The sequence below is a fragment of the Mobula birostris genome, chromosome 19, assembly GCF_030028105.1.
Source record: "Mobula birostris isolate sMobBir1 chromosome 19, sMobBir1.hap1, whole genome shotgun sequence".
NCBI classification, from domain to species: Eukaryota; Metazoa; Chordata; class Chondrichthyes; order Myliobatiformes; family Myliobatidae; genus Mobula; species Mobula birostris.
The window spans coordinates 22679265-22707221 of NC_092388.1; the positions used below are offsets into that span (position 1 = coordinate 22679265).

Consider the following 27957-nt stretch of genomic DNA (forward strand, 5'->3'; position numbering starts at 1 on the left):
GGTTTGGCCTTAGTTCTGCCCAGCCAGGTATAATGTTTACCTGTGGTTTCAATTTCCTGCCTGGCTTTGACAAGGTGAAGCAGAGGTGATATTAACCCTGCTAGTCTGCAGAAATAGCACTGTAAAAGATTCTAATGAAAGGACATGAACTGTTAACACTATTTCTCTCTTCACAAAATTGCACCTGATCTGCACAGTGTTTACGCTCTTGTTAATTTTTTTTTAAATAAACTACCTTCTGTGGATTGTCTATCATGCTTCCTATGCTCATTGCATTTGCCTGTGATCGACAGATGACACAATAGCCACAGCTCTACACACCATCCTTACACATCTGGAAAAGAAGGATCTGGGCTGTACCCTCCAAATATCCGGACCTGGCTCTCGGTTTTTTTGCACTACCTTACTTTCCATTTTTCTATTTTCTATTTATGATTTATAATTTAAATTTTTAATATTTGCTATCGATTTGTAATCGAGGGAGCAGGAAGCGCAGAATCAAATATTGCTGTGATGATTGTACGTTCTAGTATCAATTGTTTGGCGACAATAAAGTATAAAGTATAAAGTATGCTTATGTGAGAATGCTGTCTTAGACTACAGTTCAGCAATTGACACTATAATTCCCTTCAGGCTTGACAAGAAGTTCAGAAACCTCGACCTTCAGCCTGCCTTGTGCAGCTGGATCTGGACTTCCTGTCAGATTGCCAGCAGGTGGTAAGAGTGGGCTCCCTCACCTCTGCCCCTCTGACCCTCAACACAGGTGCCCCTCAGGGTTGTGTCCTAAGCCCCTTCGTTTACTCTCTGTATACCCATGGCTGTGTTGCCACCCACAGCTTCAATCTGCTAATTAAATTTGCTGACTATACTACATTGATTGGTCTTATGTCAAATAATAACGAGGCAGCCTACAGAGAAGAAGTCATCATCCTGACACGGTGGTGTCAAGAAAACAATCTCTCCCTCAATGTCGCGAAAACAAAGGAGCTGGTTGTAGACTATGGGAGGAATGAAGACAGCTAACCCCTATTGACATCAGTGGATCAGGGCTCGAGAGGGTGAATAGCTTTAAGTTCCTTGGCATACAAATCACTGAGGATCTCACGTGGTCTGTTCATACCAGCTGTGTGGTGAGAAAAGCACAACAGCACCTCTTTCACCTCAGACAGTTGAAGAAGTTTGGCATGAGTCCCCAAATCCTAAGGACTTTCTACAGGGGCACAAGTAAAAGCATCCTGACTGGCTGTGTTACTGCCTGGTATGGGAACTGTACTCTCCTCAACCGCAGGACTATGCAGAGAGTGGTGCGGACAGCCCAGCGCATCTGTAGATGTGAACTTCCCACTACTCAGGACATTTACAAAGACAGATGTGAAAAGGGAAGGCTCAGCGGGGACACGAGTCACCCCAACCACAAACCGTTCCAGCTGCTACCATCCAGGAAGTGGTACCATAGCATTAAAGCCGGGACCAACAGGCTCCAGGAAAGATTCTTCCACAGGCCATCAGACTGATTAATTCATGCTGATACAATATTTCTATATTATATTGACTGTCCTGTTGTACATACTATTTATTACAAATTACTATAAATTGCACATTGCACATTTAGACGGAGATGTAACATAAAGATTTTTACTCCTTATGTGTGGGCACGTGGCCAAGTGGTTAAGGCGTTCGACTAGTGATCTGAAGGTCGTGAGTTCGAGCCCCAGCTGAGGCAGCGTGTTGTGTCCTTGAGCAAGGCACTTAATCACACATTGCTCTGCGACGACACTGGTGCCAAGCTGTATGGGTCCTAATGCCCTTCCCTTGGACAACATCGGTGCCGTGGAGAGGGGAGTCTTGCAGCATGGGCAACTGCTAGTCTTCTATACAACCTTGCCCAGGCCTACGCCCTGGAGAGTGAAGACTTTCCAGGCGCACGTCCATGGTCTCGCAAGGCTAATGGGTGCCTTTATTATTATGTGAAGGATGTAAGAAATAAAGTCAACTCAATTCAATTTGTCTTGAACAAGTGTAGTGTGGCATGCTGAGGAAGAGGACCCGTTTGGATAAAATGGTTTGGATAAAGAAATGGAAGATAATGGTTGCTGAATTTGTGAAGAGAGAAATGTAAATTCTGAGAAGAATGCAGGGAGGCTGCAAAGGGATATAGATGAACTAAGTGACTGAGTAAAAGTCTGGTAAATAGAGTATAGTGTTGCAATGTAAAATGGAACATATTGACATAAAAATAAAAGGGCAAAATTATGTAAATATTGGGTAACTGAAAAGCTCAAAGACACAAAGGGATCTGTATCGAATGCAACCACTGACAAAAGGTAGTGTGAAGGTGTAGTGGGTAATTAGGAGGTTAACAGGATGTTATTGCTTGTGTAGAGGTCATACTCCATTTATAAAGCCCATTGGTGGGATGCTTTCTACAGAGTCCTAAAGGGGTAGCTAGAGGGATTATAAAGATAATAAACAAAAGAGATCTTGCAGATGTTGGAAATCCAGAGTAACAGATGCAGAATGCTGGTCAGGCAGTATCTGTTGGGGGAATAAACAGTCAACATTTCAGGCTGCGAACCGTCTCGGCCCGGAACTTCGATTGTTTATTCCTCTCCATTGATGCTGCCCGAGCTACTGAGTTCCTCCAGCATTTTGTGTGTTCCACTTAAGGATTTGTTTACTAATCTTTGTGTGAAGCCGTGGGGGAAGAGCAAGGTCTTAAATTAATACTTCTCACCTGTACACACCATGGAGAAGGGCGTGAAGACTACTGAGTTCAAGGAATAGTAATATCCTGGAAGTTATCAACATTAGGATAGAGGATATGTTGGCAAACTTTAAGGAACATAAGGTGGATATGACCTGGGATGTTATGAAAAGTCAGGGAAGAATTTGCTGGGGCCCTGGAAGAGATTGTTGTATCTTTGTGAGGGACCCAAAGATTGGAGTGTGGCTAATATTGTTAAGGACAAGCCAGGGAGCCTTACATCAATGGTGGAAAATGTGCCAAAAGAGTTTCTGAGAGATCGGAATTACTTGCATTTGGAAAGGCAAGGAATGATAGTGGATAGTTAACATGGCTCTGTTTATGGAAATCAAATCCCACAAGCTTAATCCAGTTATTTGAAAAGGTGTCTAAGAGGACTGATGAGGTCTCAATGGTGCACATTGTCTACATAGTCTTCAGCAAGGCCTTTGACGTAGTTGTTTATGGCAGGCTGACAGAGTATGAGAGATCATGTGGGATGCAGGGTGAGCTCGCCAATTGGATACAAAATTTGCTTGCTAGAGTGATTGAGGATGGTTGTTTCTACCAGACTGATTCTTGTGTGTCATAGGGACCAGTGCTAGGTTCCTGTTGCAACAGGATTTAGGTCAACTGGGACGATGGGGAAAGAATAATTTAATTTAGACAAGTGCAAAATGGTGCATTTTGGAAAGTTAAATTTTGGCCCTGACGAGTGTTTTTGCACCATGAAACATAGAGGTGTGAGTACATTGTTCTCTGAAATTGACAATGCCAGTCGACAAGCTGATGAAGAATGTGTATTGCATGATTTCCTTCACTGGCTGACACACTGAGTAGGAGAGTTAGGATGTCACGTAAGCATTCGATAAATCGATTCCCTTGTTACGGAAAATATTACAGCAGTGCTCAGGCAGGACAGATTAGAGGGCTTGTCTACTGAGTCTTTATGGGTGGAGCTGAGAAACAGGAAAGGTATGGCCACATTAGTGGGATTGTATTACAGACCACCCAATAGTCAACGAGACTTGGAAGAGCAAATCTGCAGAGAGATAGCAGACAGCTGCAGGAAACATAAAGTTGTGGTGGTAGGGGATTTTAATTTTCCGTACATTGATTGGGACTTCCATACTGTTAGGGGTCTAGATGGTTTAGAGTTTGTAAACTGTGTTCAGGAAAGTTTTCTAAATCAGTATATAGAGGGACCAACTAGAGGGGATGCAATATTGGATCTCCTGTTAGGAAACGAATTAGGGCAAGTGACGTAAGTCTGTGTAGGGGAGCACTTTGGTTCCAGTGATCATAATGCCATTAGTTTCAATTTGATCATGGACAAGGATAGATCTGGTCCTAGGGTTGAGGTTCTGAACTGGAAGGAGGCCAAATTTGAAGAAATGAGAAAGGATCTAAAAAGCGTGGATTGGGACAGGTTGTTCTCTGGCAAAGATGTGATTGGTAGGTGGGAAGCCTTCAAAGGGGAAATTTTGAGAGTGCAGAGTTTGTATGTTCCTGTCAGGATTAAGGGCAAATTAAATAGGAATAAGGAACCTTGGTTCTCAAGGGATATTGCAACTCTGATAAAGAAGAAGAGGGAGTTGTATGAAATGTATAGGAAACAGGGGGTAAATCAGGTGTTTGAGGAGTATAAGAAGTGCAAGAAAATACTTAAGAAAGAAATCAGGAGGGCAAAAAGAAGACACGAGGTTGCCTTGGCAGTCAAAGTGAAGGATAATCCAAAGAGCTTTTACAAGTATATTAAGAGCAAAAGGATTGTAAGGGATAAAATTGGTCCTCTTGAAGATCAGAGTGGTCGGCTTTGTGCGGAACCAAAGGAAATGGGGGAGATCTTAAATAGGTTTTTTGCGTCTGTATTTACTAAGGAAGCTGGCATGAAATCTATGGAATTGAAGGAATCAAGTAGTGAGACTATGGAAACTGTACAGATTGAAAAGGAGGAGGTCCTTGCTGTCTTGAGGAAAATTAAAGTGGATAAATCCCCGGGACCTGACAGGGTGTTCCCTTGGACATTGAAGGAGACTAGTGTTGAAATTGCGGGGGCCTTGGCAGAAATATTTAAAATGTCGCTGTCTACGGGTGAAGTGCCGGAGGATTGGAGAGTGGCTCATGTTGTTCCGTTGTTTAAAAAAGGATCGAAAAGTAATCCGAGAAATTATAGGCCGGTGAGTTTAACATCAGTAGTAGGTAAGCTATTGGAGGGAGTACTAAGATACAGAATCTACAAGCATTTGGATAGACAGGGGCTTATTAGGGAGAGTCAACATAGCTTTGTGCGTGGTAGGTCATGTTTGACCAATCTGTTGGAGTTTTTCGAGGAGGTTACCAGGAAAGTGGATGAAGGGAAGGTAGTGGATATTGTCTACATGGACTTCAGTAAGGCCTTTGACAAGGTCCCGCATGGGAGGTTAGTTAGGAAAATTCAGTCGCTAGGTATACATGGAGAGGTGGTAAATTGGATTAGACATTGGCTCGATGGAAGAAGCCAGAGAATGGTGGTAGAGAATTGCTTCTCTGAGTGGAGGCCTGTGACTAGTGGTGCGCCACAGGGATCAGTGCTGGGTCCATTGTTATTTGTCATCTATATCAATGATCTGGATGATAATGTGGTAAATTGGATCAGCAGGTTTGCTGATGATACAAAGATTGGAGGTGTAGTAGACAGTGAGGAAGGTTTTCAGAGCCTGCAGAGGGACTTGGACCAGCTGGAAAAATGGGCTGAAAAATGGCAGATGGAGTTTAATACTGACAAGTGTGAGGTATTGCACGTTGGAAGGACAAACCAACGTAGAACATACAGGGTTAATGGTAAGGCACTGAGGAGTGCAGTAGAACAGAGGGATCTGGGAATACAGATACAAAATTCCCTAAAAGTGTCGTCACAGGTAGATAGGGTCATAAAGAGAGCTTTTGGTACATTGGCCTTTATTAATCGAAGTATTGAGTATAAGAGCTGGAATGTTATGATGAGGTTGTATAAGGCATTGGTGAGGCCGAATCTGGAGTATTGTGTTCAGTTTTGGTCACCAAATTACAGGAAGGATATAAATAAGGTTGAAAGAGTGCAGAGAAGGTTTACAAGGATGTTGCCGGGACTTGAGAAACTCAGGTACAGAGAAAGGTTGAATAGGTTAGGACTTTATTCCCTGGAGCGTAGAAGAATGAGGGGAGATTTGATAGAGGTATATAAAATTATGATGGGTATAGATAGAGTGAATGCAAGCAGGCTTTTTCCACTGAGGCAAGGGGAGAAAAAAACCTGAGGACATGGGTTAAGGGTGAGGGGGGAAAAGTTTAAAGGGAACATTAGGGGGGGATCTTCTTCACACAGAGAGTGGTGGGAGTATGGAATGAGCTGCCAGATGAGGTGGTAAATGCGGGTTCTTTTTTTAACATTTAAGAATAAATTGGACAGATACATGGATGGGAGGTGTATGGAGGGATATGGTCTCCTGTGCAGGTCAGTGGGACTAGGCAGAAAATGGTTCGGCACAGCCAAGAAGGGCCAAAGGGCCTGTTTCTGTGCTGTAGTTTCTATGGTTCTATGGTTTCTATTGGACTACACTTGGAGTACTGAGTGCAATTCTGGTAACCACACTCCAGTAAAGATGTGATTAAAGTGGAAAAGATGCAGAAAAGATTCACAAAAATGCTGCCTTGACTGGAAGGCTTGAGTTATAAGGAGAAATTGGATATGCTGGGACTGATTTCCCTGTAACTAAGGGTGCTAAATGGTGACATTATAGACATTTGTAAAATGAAGATGGGCATAGACAGAATAGAAAGACAGTCTTTTTCCCCAGAGTAGGGGAGTCTAAATCAAGAGGGCAGGGGTTTAAGGTGTGAGGGGTAAAATTTAAAGGGGGTCTGATGCTGGTTGGTATATGGAACAAACTACCAGAGGGATTGAAGGAGGTGGATATAATTGTTCCATTTTTGGAATTCTTTCTCTCAATGAAGTCATTGAACATACAATTAAATAACCTAGAACAGAAGAAGGCCACTAAACCTTCAATCTTGCTCCCCAAGCAGCAGTGGAAACAATCTTTGAACATTGATAAAGCAAAAATAGATACAAACATGATAAACGGCTTAGTATGTCAGAATGCAAAGTTGAATTTATAATCATATCACCTATGATCTTGTTAAGCACCTTAGAGGGCTTGAGGGATGAGGTGACCACATCTAATTCATATGGTTTACATATGCCTATGAGGTACTCTCAAGATGTAGAGAATGATACCATTAAGAAAGTCTTTGACTACAAGTACCTCGGGTCAAGAATGATGAGTTCGGAGAAGGACATAAAGATACAGAAGGAGCTGGCGTGGAGGGCTATGAACGACATGAATGGAATCTGGAAGTCGAACCTGACCAGAGGGCTTAAAAAGAGGATTTCATAGCAGTCATAGAGTCCATTCTCACGTACGGATGCAAGATGTGGACACTCACCAAGACTATGCGAAAGTCTCTAGATGGTTGCTATACACGAATGCTCTGGATGGCTGTTGACGTGAGTTGGCAACAGTACATGACGAACGTCGAGCTCTGTAATGACTTACCGATGCTCACCACTAAAATTGAGGCGAGAAGACTGCAACTAGCGGGGCACTGTCTACGCCACCCTGAGCTACCTGCCAGCCTAGTCATCGTATGGGAGCCCAAGCACGGGAGGATGAACCCTGAGTGCCCTCCCAAGACTATGGTCAATGTGCTCCTAGAAGACAGCGGCGCAGCTAATGTAGATGAACTGAACACACTGATGAGGGAGAAGTGGAGAGTCCGTCATCATGCCCGACGCCGGCCCCCTAGGCCTGAGTCAATGTAGTAGTAGTAGTTTGTGCTTGTGTGCCACCTGTTGCTGACTATTTAACGCACCCCCACTTACTGCAGAGAAATATCATCATCTGATGAGAACAGTGAATTAAAATGGTGGTAGTGAGATCCTGGCAGAACATCAACAGCAAATTCATCGGGTAGCTTCTAGATTTTACACAATGTGTAGTCTTAAAATTGACACACCTCACTCTGGGAATAGGAAAGCTGCTAGTTTACATCGCAGCTCTGAAGTCTGGCACTGATTTTCCAATGAAGTACAAGGCTAGTGTCTGTATTGATGAAATAGCTGTCAGTATTGTATAGTGTGCTGGACGGCATGCTAGTTGAACTCTCAGGAGTGGTAGGCTGGCGGTGGCTATCCTTTCATAAAATGATAGGCAGCAAGTGAGAGATACAAATAACTGTCTGAAACTCTTCTTCACTCTCTTATTGAAGTTACCTCATCAATGGTCAGAGGACACTGTGCACCACAAATACACAAGCACTTTACAAAGATAAAGTATCTGGCTTTGAGTAATCACTGCAAATGCCAAGATTATTTACAAATCTTCTTTTCCTTTTTGATGCTCCAGGGGCAGAGAGTACTTGCATCGGTTTTACTAAGACAAGACATGCCCAGGTCAATCTTGTCAGCCTTCATTATCGCAAAGCAATCTGCTTTGTTTTCTCTGTGCAAAGATTCAAGTCCATTCATGGTATCAGTTGTGCCTAACAGATCACTTATTTCGAGATATGATCTTAACAATATCTCGAGCTGTTGACCAGTTATATATTTTATGCTGGGATAACTACAGGAAGAATAATGAATATTTCCTGGGTTTATTGGTGGCAAGTTAATTTACATGAACACCGCAAATTGAAAGGCTATATAAACAAAGAGACTAACACAACAGAAGGACAAATCTGGAGCACATTATCAAGTGTTAGGCTGTTGGAGACACTGTGGTAACAGCCCTAGGGAGTGATTGCAGCACAGCACTGATAGAGGTGTTGGAAAAGCTCATTATTAACATCCTCTGTATTGTGCGGCATGGGAGTAAATAGAGAGCAGAAAGAAACCGTAGCAAAACATATCAATGTGTCATAAATTACAGAGGATCTGGAGAAAGGCCAGAAAGGTGGCAGTGGGAACTGGGATCGCATCATACTTAATCTGAATCTGACAATCTGGAGCCAAAATTTCTTGTTGAGCGTATCTGTGCATTGATCACACTAATGATATTTAAGCTCTATGACCAAGCAGAAAAATGGGAAGTGCAGTGCGGCGTGGCACTGTAGCAGTTAGCGCAATCGCTTTACAGGGTTCGATTCCCTGCCACTCTCTGTAAAGAGTGTGTACGTTCTCCCTGTGACTGGGTAGTCTTGTGCCGGGTGCTCCCGTTTCCTCCCACATTCCAAAGGTGTACAGTTGGGTTAGTGAGTTATAAGCATGCTATGTGGGCTGCCTGGATTAGAGGGCATTTGATAGCGAGAGGTTGGACAAACTTGGGTTGTTTTCCCTGGAGCAGTGAAGTCCGAGAAGAGATCTGATAGAGGCATCTAAGATTATGAACAGCTCAAATAAAGGACAAAGACAGTATCTTTTGCCAGGGTTAAGATGTCTAATACCAGAGGGCATGCTTTTAAGGTGAAAGGGAGTAAATTCAAAGGAGTTGTGAGGTGCAAGTTTTTTTTATACAGAGAGTGGTGGGTGCCTGAGGTGATGGGAGTAGCAGACACATTAGAGGCTTTTAAGGGACGTTTGCATAGGCACATGAATATGAGGGAAATGGAAGGTCATGGACATTTTGAAGGCAGAAGGGATTAGTTAAATTGGCCATTCCATTACTAACTTAATTGGTTTGACACAACATTGTGGGCCAAAAGGCCTGTTCCTGAGCTGTACTGTTCTATGTTAGCACTGGAAGTGTGGTGACACTCACAGGTTGCCCCAAGTACAATCTTTGGCCCTTGTTGGTCATTGACACAAAACGACGCATGCCGCTATGTTCCGTCATTTTCAATGAACATGTGACAAATAAAGCTAATCTTTATATGTTGCGCACAAAGAGCAACATAAACCACAGTACCTTATGGCTTGTACATTGCATTTGTGGGAAAATATGTACAAAATTGGTCAAAGCTCAGTGGGCCTGTAATGAAAGGAAATCTATTAATTGGGATGCTAGGTTTATGTTGACCATCGTGTGATCAGCTTAGGGTACAAGCCTATTGTTATAGTCATTTCGTACCTGATGGAGTTGTTTGCTGCATCTGGGTCTTTTGCTGAAACAATTTGGATAGTAGTTCCGACTGTGACATCCTCGTACACCTCCACCATGTAGGAGGGAGAATCGAACTGTGGAGGCTCATCCATATCCTCAACTGTCAGACGCACCCTGGCTGTATCTCGGAATGGACCGAAGTTTAGAAAGCGAAGATCTAGGTGGGTGTTGGTGCCCTCCACAACCAACATGTAGCTGTCCTTGGTTTCAAAATCTAATGGCTGGAATTAAGAGATAAGCAATCACATTAGGTATTCATCCACTGAAATCCTGACATCACCTAATATGGAAGGAATTCATTCAGCCTGTAGTGATCATGCCAACTCTTTGAAAGTGCAATTCGATTAAGGCCTCTCTCTCATCCTCCAAAGCTCTATAAACCTCTCCATTTCAGCTATTATCCAATTGATTCTTGGAAGTTATCCTTGAATACACTTTCATTGGCAACACACACAAAATGCTGGAGGAACTCAGCAAGCCAGGCAGCATCTATGGGAAAAAGTACAGTTGACGATTTGGGCCGAAACCCTTTGGCAGGAGACAAGAATTTTTCATATTACCTTGGGTCTTCATCATCAATACTCACGCCACTGAGTTAGAATTGGCAAACCTCAAAATAATTTCAGATACAAATTTTTATATACAAAGTTATAAGAAGCATAGACAGGGTAGATAGAGGAAACGTTTTTACATAGCAAAACCAGAGACTATAAGGGTAGTTTAAGGGGCCAACAGGTTTGGAGGGGAGCTGAAGAACTTTTTCACCAAGAGGGTGGTTGCAATCTGGACTGCATTGCCTAAGTGCATGGTAGAAGCAAATACTTTCACAATATTTAAGAAATCTCTAAACAAACACTTGTGCCAAGGCATTGAAGGTTATGGACAGGTTGACAGTAGATGACATGAGTATGGGTAGTCCCTTGACGGCTGTCAATGACATGGTGGGCCAAAGAAACTGAATCTGTCCTGTGTGCCTCAATGAATCCATGTTGATTAAAATGCTCCCTAATCTTTTCTTAAGAGAACAACACTAATTTTCTACAACCTTTTCAGATATTAATATCTTATCCAGTCCCTCATTCTAATAAATCTCCTCTGTCCTTTCCTTGTTAAAGTACACAGTAAACAAGTAAGGTCTCCTTCAGAAATCGGGCCTGGATGCCCATTTTTGCACTGTTCTGCACGGCTACAGAAGACTTGAGCTGAATAACCTCCCTCCATGCGATACCATTCTGTAGTGGATCATAGATGTGATAGGTGATAATATTGCTTTGTTTTCTCTTTGCAATGAAGGGGTCAATGATTTTAGTGAAATTCCCATGTCTGTTTAACATGACAAGTGCACAGACCTGCGTTTGTTTATTTTCTCACTTTATAAACAGCTGTGTTGTAAGGTATTAGTTATGCTTAGTGAGATTTGGGAGTTCGAGTTAGAAACATAATAGACAGGATTTTGCACTTGAGTCATGTAAGCTAGCTGATGGCAAATGGTTATAAAGTCATGTAACATAAGGATGTAACCCTGAGGTCCAGGAATACATCTCTGTGTTAGATATTACATTGCAGCCATTTGCCTTCAACATAGAGAGGTGACTTAAAATCTAAAGACGCATTTCAAAAAACAGGAAAAACACAGGTGCTATTTTCATTGAGATAATTTGGACTCCAGTACTTCAAAGTCACAGAGGTAATCTATTGATAAAATATTTTTAAGAAATTCTATGTTCTATAATTTGCCATTGATTCATTACCTGGCTGGGAAATTCAAGTGGGTTGCACTGTTCCTTCAGTGCTCTGTGCTGAAGATTACTTATTTCTGAGCAGCACATGGTTGTGAGGATTGATGGGTTGGATCGTGCAAGTATGGAAATTTGATTGGTCAACTCCGATCACAAAATTACCTTTGCAGCAAAGAGGCCTGAGATATACACGTGATGACATCATATCCTGTTGCTCATAAAATTGAGTCAGATTATAAGGAGCGAGTATCATTGGTCATTCCAAGAACAGTCACCAACTCACTGTAACAACACCATTTAAGGGGGCTTCTTGGAGCAGGTCCTAGCCCTGCAGTGGCAACATGTCCTAGGTAAGCTCTTTTAATTTTCTTTAACTCGCTTACTCCCACCACAAGCCCCTTCACCATTATTAGTTTATCATTGTCAAGTGTACCGGGTACAATGGAAGACTTGGCATGCCATCCAAACTTATCACGCCATACATAACTGCATCGAGATAGCAAAAAGAAAAAAAAAATGTAGAATACAGTAACACAAGAGATTTGCCAGATGGTGGAAATCTAGAGCAACGCCCACAAAATGCTGGAGGAACTCAGCAGCTGAGGCAGCATCCATGGAAGGGAATAAACTTGTGGAGTGAGAACCATCATTGGGACTGTAGAATACTGTGTTGCAGCTGTATTGAAAGCGCTGTGGAGATAAACAGAGTACAAAGGCCATGACAAAGTGGACAGGGCGATCAAGGATCTACCTTCAGCAACGTGAGAGATCTAATCAAGGGTCTGATATCTTTTTTTTAGAAATCTACAGCACATTACAGGCGCTTCAGCCCACAATGTTGTGCTGACCATGTAACCTACTCTAGAAACTGCCTAGAATTACCCTACTGCATAGCCCTCTATTTTCCTAAGCTCCTTGTACCGATTCAGGAGTCTCTTAAAAGACCCTGTTGTATCTGCCTCTACTGCTGTCACTGGCAGTGCATTCCACACACCTTCCACTCTCTGTGTAAAACTCTTACCTCTGACATCACCCTTGTACCTACTTCCAAGCACCTTAAAATTATGCCCCCTCGTGTTAGCCATTTCAGCCCTGGGAAAAAGCTTCTGGCTATCCACATGATCAATACCTCCCATCATCTTATACACCTCTATCAGGTCACCTCTCATCCTCTGTCGCTCCAAGGAGAAAAGGCCAAGTTCACTCAACCTATTCTCATAAGGCATGCTCTCCAATCCAGGCACCACCCCTGTAAATCTCCTCTGCACTCTCTCTATAGTATCTATCATCGGGAATGAAGGTGTTTCCTGTAGAACCTCACTGAGTCATGGTTTCCAAATCCCTGTCTCCAGACCCAGAGGCTGATTCCTGGACATGTCGTGGAAGGCCCTGATCTCTGTACCCAGGGTGCGATTTATGGACCACTTTCTCGCAATGTCCCAGTTTGATGGCCAGATCCCTTCACTTTCACAAGGCCTAAACACACTTCCAACAGGAAGCTACTAACGTCCTTCATAAATTCCACTTGGTGCCTCCTTCCCCCACCACCCCCAGGGAGCAAATCTCCAAGCCTGCATTCCTCATTAGTATAACTGAGTTAAGGCATTTCTTTTTCTACCGACAGAGGATGAGTGGTGACTTGATGGAAGTGTATAAGATCATGAGAAGCATAGATAAAGTGGACAGCCAGTGTCTTTTTCTCAGGACGGCAGATTTTCCCCTTCTTTAATTCTTCCTTCACTTTCTTTAATTCTTGCTTACCATATCCCAATTTCACAAAGATGTTTTGCCCATGAGGCTCGATTTATTTACTTCAGTTCTCCATGGTATCACCCATGATATCTCCGTTATATCACCCTTCTCTGCAAACTTTGCCGGCTCTATCAACTTCAGAAATCGCCATACTCTTCTGATTCCGACCACCGTGAATCACTGCCCCATGCCTTGTCCAAGTCCCTAGTCTCCCCACTGCACGAGCCCCAGTGGGCACATGGCAACTCACTACTGCAATGCCTAAATTTTTAAAATTTCATTCTTATGAAGCAGGTTAAGATGATTCGCTCTGTTACAGGTGTCGCATCAGTGCAAGTTACTGATAGCAAGATGAGATGAGAAGCCATTGGGGATAAATTTGTAAATATGAAAGGCACAGCATGTCAGAGGTCCAGACTTTGCCACCTCTCTGTAATGTACTGAGCTCTCTTTGGCAAAATCCTTACCTCCTTTAAGGTGATGATCCCAACTTGGTTACTTTCATCTGTGATGATCTCAAATACGTTCATCCCATCGCCATTGATGAAGCTGTAGCTCAATTCTGCATTTAGCCCCTCATCTGCGTCCTTAGCTAGAATTCTTCCCACCGCTGAGCCAACCAAAGCTGTCTCCATCACGTTCATCTGATATAGCTCTGTGCCAGGGCAAAATGGTACACATAGGTGCAAATTGTTATGGTCAAGGATTTGCTCTTCATATTGTAAACATTTATCGTCCAGTCAAAGATCCTTTGCTTCACTTTAATGCTTGATGCAGATTTCTGTGCCTACAATTTGGGCTTCTTATTTTATGAGGAAGTTCCCATTAAAATAATGGGCAATTAACATTTGGTACTAAATGATGAGATGCAATCATGTTTTACTTATGGAGGGAACCTCTGTTCCTCTGCCCAGTTGGTTCCAGGAAGCTAATGTTTATAATAGAAATGAAACCTAATTTGGGGGAACAGAGCCAGTGATGGTAGCAGATCTCCCCCCAGTGGCACTGGAGGAAATCTCTTATCATTTTCACCCTCCAAAAATTAACACCACATCTAAAACTTCAAAAGGGTAGCTTTTCTAAAGTACTGTGATCTTCTTCTTAAAGGCTGCTCTCAACTGTTGTGCATCTCCCTGAAGCACTTTGGGATGTTTAGAGACACTCTAAGGCTGAAACTTGCTGGGAATTTCTGGCAGTTAAATAGCAAACAGCTTGCGCGTCGAAGCTGTGAGAGATACAAAGTACAGGATTCCCATGTGAACACAGAACCACTGGTGATGATCTGATTGTATCCTGACACTGGACTCCTGATGGAGTTCAGCATTGCGGCACTAATGCCGCATTTTCTCAGCACACGCACTGGGGAATTGGCTTGCTGTAACTGCAGCAGGTTAGACCTGGTACTGGAAGAGCCTTATAAACACGAGAGATCCTGTGGATGCTGGAAGTCCAGAACAACGCGCACAAAATGCTGGAGGAACTCAGCAGGTCAGGCAGTATCCATGTAAATGAAGAAACAGTCGGCATTTCAGGCCGAGACCCTCCTTCTAGACTGGAAAGGGAGGGATAAGACTCCCGAATAAAAAGGGTGGGGGGTTGGGGAAGGAGGACTTGCTAGAAGGTGATAGATAAAGCCAGGTGGATGGGAAGGGTAAAGGGGCTGGAGAAGAAGGAATCCGATAGCAGAGGAGAGTAGACCATGGGAGAAAGGGGAGAAGGAGAGGCACCAGAGGGAGGCAATATGCAGGTGAGGAGAAGAGATAAGCAACCAGAGTGGGGAATAGGCCCTCCTTCTCCACTCCCACCGTTTGAGTTCTTGCTGACCTGCTGAGTTCCTCCAGCATTCTGTGTGTGTTCACTGGAAGAGCTTTAATTTGAATATGGAGGAACAACTGTTCGGGAGCAAAGTTACCATAAGATAATTTACTATTTTAAAAAATTAATTGAATGAGATTACATGTATTTTACTTTAAGGTAATTTTAAAAAAAAGTTATTTTATTGAACTTCAGTAGATTTTTCATGTATTTGAATGAAAAGCAATTATTCACTAATACGCTCTGCCTCCAAGCCAATTTTGTATCCACTTTGTCAACTCACCTCGTACTCCAATCTTTCAGACTAGCCTACCTCAAGGGACTTTGACAAAAGTCCTTACTAAAGTCCATATAGACCTGCCCTCCTTAGTCATAAGACATAAGAGCAAAATTAACCCATTCGGCCCATTAAGTCTGCTCTGCCTCGGTCATCTGATCCTAAAGCTCTTTCAAATTTTTGAGACACATTTGGCATATTCGATGTCACATCTGGTATCATGGTACATTGGGTTTCAGACATACTTTTTTTCCCTGAATGGAATTTGTTCTTGTTCTGGTATCATCATTTGAAACTGAACAGGACTGGAAAGCAAGTTGGCACTGCAATTTTTGGAAAAGGTAATTATTTTTTAAAACCTAGGTCGAAGATGAGCAACAGTGGCTTGTCGCTGCCAGAAAGTTCTGGCCCAATATAAATATTAAGTGTTCTTATTTTAAAATAAGTATTTTCTTATCCAGAGAAAGTTAAAGAGAAAAGACAAGGCTATAGTGAATAAGAGAAAAATGGATGATTTGATAACCAGGGAATGAGGAGGGATGAGATAGGGCAAATCTTAAGAGTCAGAGTTGGGGAAAAATGGTAGAAAGGCAAACCAAGGTCTCTATCTGAACTTACAGTACAGTCAGCACTTGTAACCAGATGGATGAATTATGGTACAAATAGAAGGAAATAAGAATGATCTAATAGCCCTTATGGATGCAAATTGCAAAATGACTTTGGCTGTTGTTGTTTTGGGAAAAAAAGCATGTCCTCTAAGTAAGAGAAATGGTTCTTTTTGCTGTAGTACTGTGTAATAAGTAAATGTTAATTGGTGATCTGATAGCTGAGGGACCTTTTAGTTACCAAAATATGATAGAATTTTAAATGAAATATGGAACTAATTTAGGTCAATTTGAAACAAGGATCTAAAATATGAATAAAGCAACCTGTAAGGGAAAGAGACGCAAGTCAGCTATGGTAGATTGGTGTGGCAAAAAATAAGTAATTTTCACATAAAACATCGGCACATGATTTTTAATTAATCTATATTCCTTTAAGGCAATAACAAAAGCTGAAAACAGTGATACAGCAGCTACTTTCAATGGACGTTAAACCAAGCTATAGATAAAAAGAAAAGACGTTGCCAGAAAAGCAATAAAGCTTTGGATTCGGAATATATCAGAATTCGGGAAAGAATAACCAACGAGAATGGAAAGTTGAATAAGAGAATGATTTAATGAGAATGATAAAAGCAGATGTAAACTTTTTCGGAGATATTTAAAAAGAACAAGGTTGGCTCCCCTTAATGTGGGCCTATTATAATCTGAGACAGGACAAATTACTTTTTGGAATAGAAAACATCAGAGAATTTATTTAAGGCAGAGATAGATAGGTTCTTGATTATCCAGGACATCAAAGGGTATGGGGGGAAGGCAGGGGAGTGGGGATGACTGGAAGAATTGGATCAGCCCATGACTGAATGGTGGAGCAGACTTGATGGGCTGAATGGCCTACTTCTTCTCCTATATCTTATGCTCTTAACTTATATTTTGCAGTTTTTTCTTCAAATTAGAAAATACAGAAAACCAAAATCAGAATGAGCATAAAATAACATTTAGACCTGCCTCCATCAAGAAGTAACAGGAACAGTATTAGGAATATGCTTTGTCCAAACAGGTCGACCAAAGTAAAAATAAATATCCAGAACTTAATACGATTCAAAATGCTTACCAACTAACAGTATAGATATAAACAAACACAATAGGGGGGGAGTGGGCAGTTTAAAAGGTGGCACATTAGCATGGAGATCTGTACACTCCTGACAAAGAGAGTCAAAGTTCCTCACATAAGCTAAAAGCTCCTTCCTTATTTGCCATTAACTCATTTTCTAGGACTATATTTTAAGACACTTTAAAATTTATTAAGGGGAAGTGAAATACAAGAGGAGACCAAGTAAAATGCAAAAGCCTTCGCAGAAGTGAAATGGCAATTCCGGACCAAACCTGAATCACTGACGGTTTCTCGACAGCTGTGGCCAGGGCTTGAGTGCTATCACCTCCTACAAAGTGAACCTAAGCGACAAAGGTGACCATGAAGTTTCACTCCCAGAGGAGCTCGATGCCTTTTATGTTTGCCTTGACTGTCAAAATGTGGAGGCACCTTCACAAACACCCACAGCCCCCAAAGACCCTGTGATTTCAGTCTCTGGGGCTGGTGTGACACCATCTTTCAGATGGTGAACCCATGGAAAGTATCCGGCCCAGATGGGGTATATGGCCAAGTACTAAACACCTGCGCTGATCAATTGGTTGGAGAGTTCACAGATATCTTTAACCTCTCACTTTGGCAGTCTGAGCTACCCACCTACTTCAGGCAGACTTCAATTATACCAGTGCTTAAGAAGAACATGGTAATCTGCCTCAGTGGCTAGCATCCACTTGCATCCACTGTGATAAAATGCTTTGAGAGACTGGTGATGGAGCCTGAGAATTGACTTGGATCCAGTCCAATTTGCCTACCATCACAAAAGTCAACAATAAATACCATTTTATTGACTCTTCACTTAACCCTGGAACATCTGAACGGTGAAGTTGGATATATCAGGATGCTCTTCATTAACTACAGCACAGCATTCAATACAATTATCCCCTCAAAACTAACCAATAAGCTACAAGACCAAGGCTTCAATACCTCATTGTGCAAACAGATCCTCGATTTCCTCACTTGCAGACCCAAGTCAATTCAGATTGCCAACAACATTTCCTCCACAATCGCCATCAGTCCAGGTTATGAGTGCTTAGTCTCCTGCTCTACTTGCTCTATACTTATGACTGTGAGGACAAGCACAGCTCCAATGCCATATTTAAGTTTACTGATGACATCGCTGTTGTTGGCCAAATCAAAGGTGGTGACGAATCAGCATATAAGAGTGGATTGAAAATCTGATTGAGTGGTGCTATAATAACAATCTCTTGCTCAATGTCAGCAAGACCAAAGAGCCGATTATTGGCTTCAGGAGAAGGAAACCAGAGGCCCATGAGCCAGTCCTTATTGAAGGATGTTAAATTCCTTAGTGTTATAATTTCAGAGGAGCTGCCCTGGGTCTAGCACGTAAGTGCCATTACAAAGAAAGCATGGCAGTTCCTCCATTTTCTTAGAAGTTTGCAAAGACTCAGTATGTCATCTAAAACTTAAACAAACTTCTATGAATGTGGAGAGTATATAGACTGATTGCCTCACAGCCTGGTATGGAAATACAAATGCCCTTGTACAGAAAGGCCCACAAAATATAGTGGATACAGCCCAGTCCATCAAGGGTAAAGCCCTCCCCACACCTACATGGAGAACTGTTGCAGGAAAGCAGCATCCACCTTCAAGGTCCCCCATGCTCTAGGCCAGGCTCTGTTCTCACTGCTACCATTGGGAAAGAAGTACAGAATCCTCAGGACCCAAACCACCAGGTTCAGGAACAATTATTACTTCTTAACTATCATGTTCTTGAATCAGAGGGGATAAGCTCACTCACCCCATCACTGAACTGTTCCCACAACTTATAGACTCGCTTTCAAGGAGTCTTCATCTCATGTTCTTGATTTTTATCACTTATTTATTATTATTATTATTATGATTATTGTACTTTAATTTTTTTCTCAGTTCAAGCTGGTAAAATCTGATGTACAGGCATAGCATGCAAACTCATTCCTCAGTTGCCAGGAACTTTTGAACTATTCAAGTGGTGCTTATTATTGTCACTTTCTAGAGATTTACATAAATATTTCTGTTTAGGCCTAATTGTTGAAAGATATTGTGTAGTGACTTTCGGATGATATCAATTGGTATCATCCCAATTACGAGTGGGATACCCTGTTCACGTCCCGTAGTCTTTCAAGTTCCTCTTTCAGTTCTGCATATTTCTGGTGTTTTTCTCTTATTGATTTCTGTATGTTATGTGTGTTTGGATTGGCTATATCTATTAAATAAGTTGTTCTTGTTTGTTTATCCTGTATTATTATATTCAGACAGTTATTATGAATTGTCCTATCTGTATTAATGGATTGGTTGTAATATAATTTGTAGTACTCTGACTCTAAAACTGTATTAGGCTTGTATTTATAGAAAGGTAAGGTGTCTTTTATGGGTTTGTATTTTAAAGCAAGAATTTGGTGAATGGTGCTTGTCATTTGATTGTGCCTGTGTAAGTAATCAGATTGAGTTAAATTGTTACAGGATCCTGTAACATGTTGGATTATTTCTGGTTTTTCTTTGGATTTTCTACATTTATCATCTTGAATTTGTTGGTCTTTTATTATGTACTTTAGACAATTTTTTTTTTGTGTTAACCACCAGGTCCTGTGTTGTTACAAGAAAACCCACCGTTTCTGGGAAGAAGGCTCCAACTGTGAGCCAGGCGTTTGACGCTTTCTAGTTGACAACTAGTCTCCTCAGATTGTGGGGATGTCTTCCATGAAGGGTCATGCTCTTCCCTTAGTTAAATCTTTCTTCAATAGTGATACATTCTTCATTCTTCTGGATTGTGCTTTCATTTAAGTTTAGTGTTGCTCACTTCTGATCAGAATTGCATTTGCTTATGTGGAGTGCTAAATCCTGTTTTTGTTGATGAAAATCTATCCTTAGAAATTTTATCTGACTGTTGTGTAAATTGTTTTTTGTCTGTTGTTCCTCTTCCTCCTTCTGTTCTTGGTAGTGTTAATCTAAGTGTACGTAGTGTTCTCTAAAATTTGTCATTTCAGTTCTTATTTTTTTTTTTGAAAATTTTCCAGATCAGTTTCAGACCAAGATATTATGCCACAAGAATATGGTAGCGTGGGTATAGCAAAAGTGTTTATAGTCTTCGTAATATTTTTACTACTGTGCTCTGTTTGCCATATTTTCTTAAACCTTGAAGTAAATTCTGTTGTAAATTTTCCCTTTATTGCACTATGATCTATTTTCTTTGCATGATGATATCCCAGATACTTATGTGTTTCATGTTTATCCATTGGTTGTGTCGTATCCCGCTGCTCCATTTTGTATTCTATTCACTCTAATGCAGCTTTCTTTACGTTTAATGTTCTGCACTTATTGCATTTATCTAGTCCAAAGTTCATGTTTATAGCTTTAGAAGATAGTTGTACCATTTGAATTAATTGTTTTACAATTTTTTTGATGAATTCTGGTAAAGCACCTGGTCCGGAAGGGTATATGGCTGAATTTTTAAAATCTTTTTCAGATTTACTTTCTCCCTGGTTATGCAGAATTTTTAAAGATGCTTTATTTGTAGGTAAATTACCACAATCTTTTTATGAAGCATCTATTTCTTTAATTCCTAAAAAAGATAAAGATCCCACTGAATGTGCATCATACAGACCTATACCTTTGTTGAATGTGGATTCTAAAATCCTTTCTAAAATATTAGCAATTAGATTGGAGAAGGTATTGCCACAAATTGTCTGCGAGAATCAGACAGGATTTATTAAAAACCATTATCCACATTTTAATGTTAGGAGGTTAATGAACATTGTATACACTACTTTACCTAAGACTCCAGAATGTGTTATTTTGCTTGACGTTGAGAAGGTGTTTGATAGACTTGAATGGGAATATTTATTTAATATACTTGAGAAATTTAATTTTAGCCCAAAATTTATACCTTGGTTCCCATTGATATATCATACACCTTTGGCTTCTGTATTCACTAATAATCAGAGATCCCTTTTCTTTAGGCTTTTCCCAGGTACTAGACAGGGCTGTCCTTTCAGCCCTTTACTATTTGATATTGCCCTGGAGCCTTTGGCAATCGCTATTTGTGATTCACCCAATATATCTGGCATTATTCGTGGGAATGGGATGCATAAAGTATCACTATATGCAGGTGACCTGTTACTATATATCTCTAACCCAGAGAAATCCATTCCTGCAGTAATAACACTACTTGCTCAGTTTAGTAGTTTTTCTGGTTATAAATTGAATCTTAATAAGAGTGTGCTTTTCCCATTAAATATGCAAGTCTCAATTTATAGACAATCACCATTTAGATTGGTTACTGATTATTTTACTTATTTGGATGTTAAAATTACTAAGAAGCATAAGGATTTACTTAAAATTAATTTTTTACCCTTAATTGATCATGTTAAACAACTGTTTACTGAATGGTCCCCATTGTCCTTATCCTTGATTGGTTGAATTAATGCTATTAAGATGATTATTCTACCTAAATTTCTGTATCTATTTCAGGCGGTATCAATGTTTATCCCGAAATCTTTTTTTTGATGTTATTGATTCTAAAATTTCTTCTTATATATGGCAGAATAGAAATCTTAGGTTAAGTAAGAGATATTTACAGAAATCAAAAAAGGAAGGCAGTTTGGCTTTGCAGAATCTTAGATTTTATTACTGGTCAATTAATATTCGATATTTAATGTTTTGGACACAAGAGTTGGTTGAAACTCAGTGTCCATGATGGATTAACCTTGAGCGTGAGTCTGTACAGGGGTTTGCATTGGCTTCTATTTTAGGGGCAGGGCTTCCCTTTGCAGTTACTAAATTGAATAAACAAATGATAAATCCAATAATTAAACATATAATACGAATATGGTTTCAATTTCGTAAATTTTTTGGACTGAATAAATTTATCCTGTCAGGTTCTATTATATTTAATTTTTTCTTTCAACCATCTAGAGTCTATCAAGCTTTTCTTTTATGGAAAACAAAGGGAATAACATGTTTTCGTGATTTATTCATGGATGATTGTTTTATGTCTTTTGAACAGTTGTCTAATAAATATAGTTTGTCTAGATCACACTTTTTCAGATATTTACAGAATAGAAACTTTCTGAATGTTATTTTACCTACCTTTCTGATATCACATCAAATCGAGGTTACAGAAAAAATTTTAAGTTTAAATCCCTATCAGAAGAGTTTAATATCATTTATTTATGATTTAATTATGAAAATACGCTTAGGTACTTCCGATAAAATTAAGAATGAGTAGGAAAGAGAACTTCAGATACCTTTACCTACAGAGAAATGGGAGAAAATTCTTCAACTAGTTAATACTTCTTCAATGTGTGCCAGACATGCTTTGATACAATTTAAGGTGGTTCATAGGGCTCATATGTCCAAGGATAAGTTAGCTCGTTTTTACTGCCATGCAAATCCTGTTTGTGATAGATGTAATTCTGAGGTAGCTTCCTTGGAACATATGTTCTGGTCTTGTCCTCTTCCAGAAAAATATTGGAAAGATAATTTTGATATTATTTCAGTAGTTCTGCATATTGATTTACAACCTCATCGTATTACTGCAATTTTTGGACTACCAGTGATAGACTCTAGTCATTTATCCTTGTCAGCTTGTCGTCTAATTGCATTTATTACATTAATAGCCAGAAGATCCATTTTACTTAAATGGAAAGATTCCAATCCCCCTACTACATTTCAATGGTTTTCCCAAATGACAGCATGCCTAAACTTGGAAAAAATTAGGAGCGGTACTATGGATCCTTTGGTTAAATTTGAGGAAACATGGAGGCCATTTATTCAATATTTTCATATGATGTAAGTTGATCCTTTCTGAATCTTTTGTAGTAATTTTTTGTTCATGTATAGAGGAGCGGAGTTAACGACAAATAATAATTTTAGCTGATGTAATATGACAGCCCAATCTTTGTTTTTTTTTTAGTTTAGTTGTTTTCTTTTAGTTCAGGGTTTTTTTTTCTCTTTATAAAATATCTTTTTCATGGTTAGTTACTATGAGACTAGGAGGCTAAACTATATTTGTTACTTGGAATCTGTGCTTGTACATGTTAACCCGGGATTAATTTAATCCCAATCTCTTTGTATCATTACTATTATTATGTTTATTAATTTTGAAACTTAATAAAAAGATTGAAAAAGAAAAAGTAATTGCTTTAACTTTGCTGATGAAGGTACATATAATTTCAAACCATCCTTGTATAGAAAGTGTGTCGAGGTATAATTCATTTGATTGCTCCTGATTTGATAACACTTTTTCATCCTATTCAGTAAACTACAGAGTGGGTTTAAAGCTAGACAAAGCCGTAGTGGACTTAGAGAGTTGCTCTGGAAAATGCCTCAGTTTATTTTGATAACAGTGGTTGTCCTTTTTTGGTTGTTGTGCCAATGCTTCTTCAGATGTTACGGGAATTTTACAATTTATTACTTTTTTTTGTATTTGCACAGTTTGTTGTCTTTTGCACATTAGTTGTTTGTCCTTCCTGTTGGGTATGGTCTTTCATTGATTTTATTTACTCTGAATGCCCACAAGAAAACAATTCTCAGGGTTGTATATGGTGACATGTATGTTCTTTGATAATAAATTACTTTATAGTTTATTTGTACTTTGTACTTGGTAAGTTCTTTATCCTGTTGGGGGAATGTGATGTCAGTAGCTAGAGATCAGTTATGACTCGAGCTTATGGAAAATGACTTTTTGCATCACCAGTGTTGATAAAGTAGCACCATGCCCTATTGCAGAGGAAGGCTGATAATAAGTAGCCAGCTAGTTGTCAGAAGGGCTGGGACAAGACTTCACTGACCAGCCTGATTGTAATAACTGACTTTATGGTACGAATATCATTTATTTCAGAAGATATGAGGAACAATAATGTGTCTGCAAGGCAAAAAGAAATAGAGTGATGTGTTGATAGGGTGAAATATTATGGATGAAAGTTTTTGTGGATTACAATAAACAGCAAAAGATTTTGTAAATTCAGCATGGAACCTCAAACCAATAAGCATTTTCTCATTAGAGAACCATTGATCCAAATAAGAGCTGTACTTACTTTGAGGGAATCTTGGAGGATTGTCGTTGACATCTGTCAGGGTGATGTTTACAGTTGTTGTGCCTGATAATCCGCCCATTTGTCCACCCATGTCCTTGGCTTGCACCACCACAAGGTATTCATCCTTTATCTCTCTGTCCATATATGGTAAAGCTGTCCTGATGATGCCTGGGGAAAAAAGACGGACATTGTTTCTCTACTAAAACAAGGTCTGTTTTGAGAAACAACCAGCAGAGGGCGCCCTTACTGCTTCAGGGAAGTAGTAGATTAACAACAGTGCAGAGAATAAATTCACTTCAATTTAGTTCAGCAAATCTTGAGAACTGCTATCAAATTGACAATTTTCAATAACACTGCGATAAAAGTCTCAGAAGTGTTTAAAATTTTAAAAAGTGTCAAATATGTGAGCTATTGCGTTGCTGAGAGGGATTTGCTGGTTTGCCTTATGGTCCAGTTAGCATGGTAGCATATCGATTATATCGCTAGAGTAATGATATGGAGACTTGAATTACTGATGATGAGATGTCACACACCAGAGCACCTGGGGAACTCAAAATCATTGAGTTAAACCAATCTTGAATTAAAATACTTGTGTCTGCAATACTGACCATGAAATAACCTGTTGTGGTAAAACCACTGAGGCAAAGAACCTGTTGTTCTTTCTTAGTCTGGCTAAAACAACATCAGACTCACAGAAATGTGGCTGACTTTCACCTCTGAAAGGTCTTTGGAATAGGAATCAGAATTGAAAATGGTTTATTATTGTCACATGTATCGAGGTATAGTGAAAAGCTTGTCTTGCATACTGTTCACACAGATCAAATCATTACACCGTGCACTGAGGTGGAACAGGATAAAACAGTAACAATGCAGAATAAAGGGCAAAAGTTTTCAAAAAAAGGCAGTGCAGGTAAATGATAAAGTGTACATTCATGATGTGTCAGATTGCGAGGGCCAAGAATCCATCTTATTGTACAAGAGGTCCATTCAATAGTCTGATTACAGTGGGACAGAAGCTGCCCTTAATCCTGGTTGTACATGCTTTTGTATCTTCTTTGTGTCTTTCAGCTGTTTGTATCTTCTGCCTGTTGGGAAGGGAGAAGAGGGAACATCCCAGGTGGGTGGGGTCTTTGATTACGCTGGCTGCTTTACTGAGGCAGTGAGACATATAGACAGAGTCCATGGAGGGGCGGCTGGGTTCTGTGAGGTACTGAGCTGTGCCCGTACCTCTCTGCAGCCTCTGGTGGTCACAGGCAGAGCAGTTGCCATGCCATGCTGTGATGCATCCAAATTTGATACTTTCAATGGTGCCTCAATACAAATTGGTGATGGTCAAAGGAAATATGCCAAGTTTCTTCGCCTCCTGAGGAAGTGAGGTGTTGATGATGGTCTATTCAGGAAACAGAATAACACAGCAGAGAGTATGGGTAGCTGGCCACACTCAGCAAAGTCCCAGCCGGAACGTTGGTCCTCACATGGGAGAAGCGGGGGGGGGTCACTCTTCATCCCAGGTTAGGAATTTGACAACTTACAAACACTCAGAGTCAGGTTTGTTACCATTATCAGGGTGATGTAAAATTTGTTTTGCAGCTGCAGTCAAGTACAAAAAACATAAAATTAGTATAAGTTACAAATTAAATGAATAATGCAAAAAAAAAGGAATAAGGACATCGTATTCATGGATCATGGGCCATTCCGAAATCTGATGGTAGAGGGCAGAACAGGTGTCTGAACTGTTGAGTGTCTCCTTTACCTTCCTCCCAGACAACAACTGCTGGATGGGGACGTTCCTCCGTCTAGTCTCTGTAGTTGGTAGTGGTAGGGGGCCCTATCCATTGTGGTACCTGACAATGTGGGTTTTAGAAAAACAGAGGGCTATGGGTAACCCTAGGTAATTTCTAAGGTAAGGACATGTTCGCCATGGCTTTGTGGGCCGAAGAGCTTGTACTGTGCTGTAGGTTTTCTATGTTCCTGTGACACAGTTGTTCACCTCCAACAGCCAATGTCCTATCAACTGTCGAAGCTGGTGCTTAAGGCTTCGTTGGTCTGACACCTGACTCATGGCTAGTCTGTGGCAGAAGGTTTGAGCCATGCATCTTGTCTGTGATTAACCTCGGCAGTTTGATTCTACTGCGTATGATGTTTTGCATGTTATGGATGGTGCAACATCGCTACACCAAACATCTACAGGCACCGGTGCTTTGTATATAATCTTATGGCACCGAAAATCATTTGGCATGTCAGTCCTGTTCTGGGAGTTTACACTCATTATCCCTTCTAAAAGGTTATTAATGTGCTTGCACAGCGGACCTGTGAAGAGCACCGCACATTTCTTTACTCTTGAACTCTGAGTTATTGCATACCTGTCCTTGCTTCCACTGAGAAATATGGCTGTCCCTGAAGGATGCTGTAAACTACTCGTGCACTGTTTCCATATGTGGGGTCATCAGCATCACTCGCTGTCAGTTGTATTACTGATGTACCTGAGGAGAGAAGAAAGGCAAGCACAGTTTTGTTAACTTGGGAATGGAAGAATATGTACCGGAGAATTCCTTTAAGACATAGGAGCAGAACTAGCCCTTCAAGTCTGCTCCAACATGGCTGATTTATTTTCCATTCCAACTCCATTCTCATCATAACTTTTGATATCCTTACTAATTAAGTACCTCACAACCTCTCCTTTAAATATACCTAATGACTTGGCCTCCACGGCCATCTGTAGCAATGAATTTCTCAGATTCACCACTCTGTGGCGAAAGAAATTCTTCCTCATCTTTGTTCTAATTGATGTCCTTCTATTGGTTAGTTTATTTGGCTTGGTTAGCATAAGGAAATTGTTGGAGACGTTTCGATGACACTATCCTGTTAAACAGGCGGCGGTGAATTGTTACCATTTCCCCTGCAGCAAAAGGAATGAGCTGCCAGCAGAACTCAATGGGTCAGGCATCATCTTTAGAGGGAAACGGACAGTTGACATTTTAGACTGAGACAGTTTATCTGACCCTCGGGCTTCTTCTCATTAATTCATCCTCTAGATCTTTGTAGAATGCAGAGGCTAATTGCCTGTTTTGGAAAGAAGGTTTTCTGGCCCCAATCACAACGTCAAATAATGATGCAGCTTAATACTTATGACATCTGAATGTGCGTCTGTGAGTCTGGGGCCAAGGACTGCAGGTTGAGTGGTGGGCTGTCCTGTGCTTGGAGTCCCATCTGTGCCTGTGACTGGGTCAGAGGGTGAGAAAGGGGCAGGTTTTGCTACTGTTGTCTTGCTTTATTTTGTTGCTTGTGTTGCTCTGCTGAGTATCCTGGGCATGCTGTGTTGGCATCAGAATGTGTGGTAACACTTGTGGCTTGCCCATCACTTCTTTTTTCCTCTTAATGCAAATGATGCCTTTCACTATATATTTTGATGTACGTGTGGTAAATCTGAACCTTTGTAGATTTTTACAATTTACATTGATAATAAGTACTTAAGGTGAGCAACATAGTTTTGGAAAACAGAAACAGGATGAAAAATCACATAAAAATCCACTTATCCCTGACAGGAGCCATGGAACATTTCTTCGGTGTTTGTCAAACCAATTATAATTACTTCAGGCACCTTATTACTTCTCATGAATATCAAGCCGTGGCATTTAGTACACGTGACCAAAAACAAGTTTCTACCTCGGGGTCCAAAGAGATACAAGAATTAAATGAAAAATCTTCATGGTGGCTTAATGAGTCCTAT

General features: G+C 40.6%; 1 protein-coding gene across 1 annotated transcript in view; it reads right to left on the minus strand.

Annotated features, from left to right (window-relative positions):
* The window catches only part of LOC140212482 (cadherin-20-like), a 196880-nt gene that overhangs the window by 36812 nt on the left and 132111 nt on the right, over positions 1-27957 (minus strand). The window contains exons 4-7 of the mRNA XM_072283345.1: positions 26591-26710; positions 24228-24395; positions 13820-14007; positions 9829-10082 (exon numbers count right to left, since the gene is read on the minus strand). Of these exons, the coding sequence (XP_072139446.1) occupies positions 9829-10082; positions 13820-14007; positions 24228-24395; positions 26591-26710 (730 nt within the window). The remainder of the gene's footprint in view (positions 1-9828; positions 10083-13819; positions 14008-24227; positions 24396-26590; positions 26711-27957) is intronic.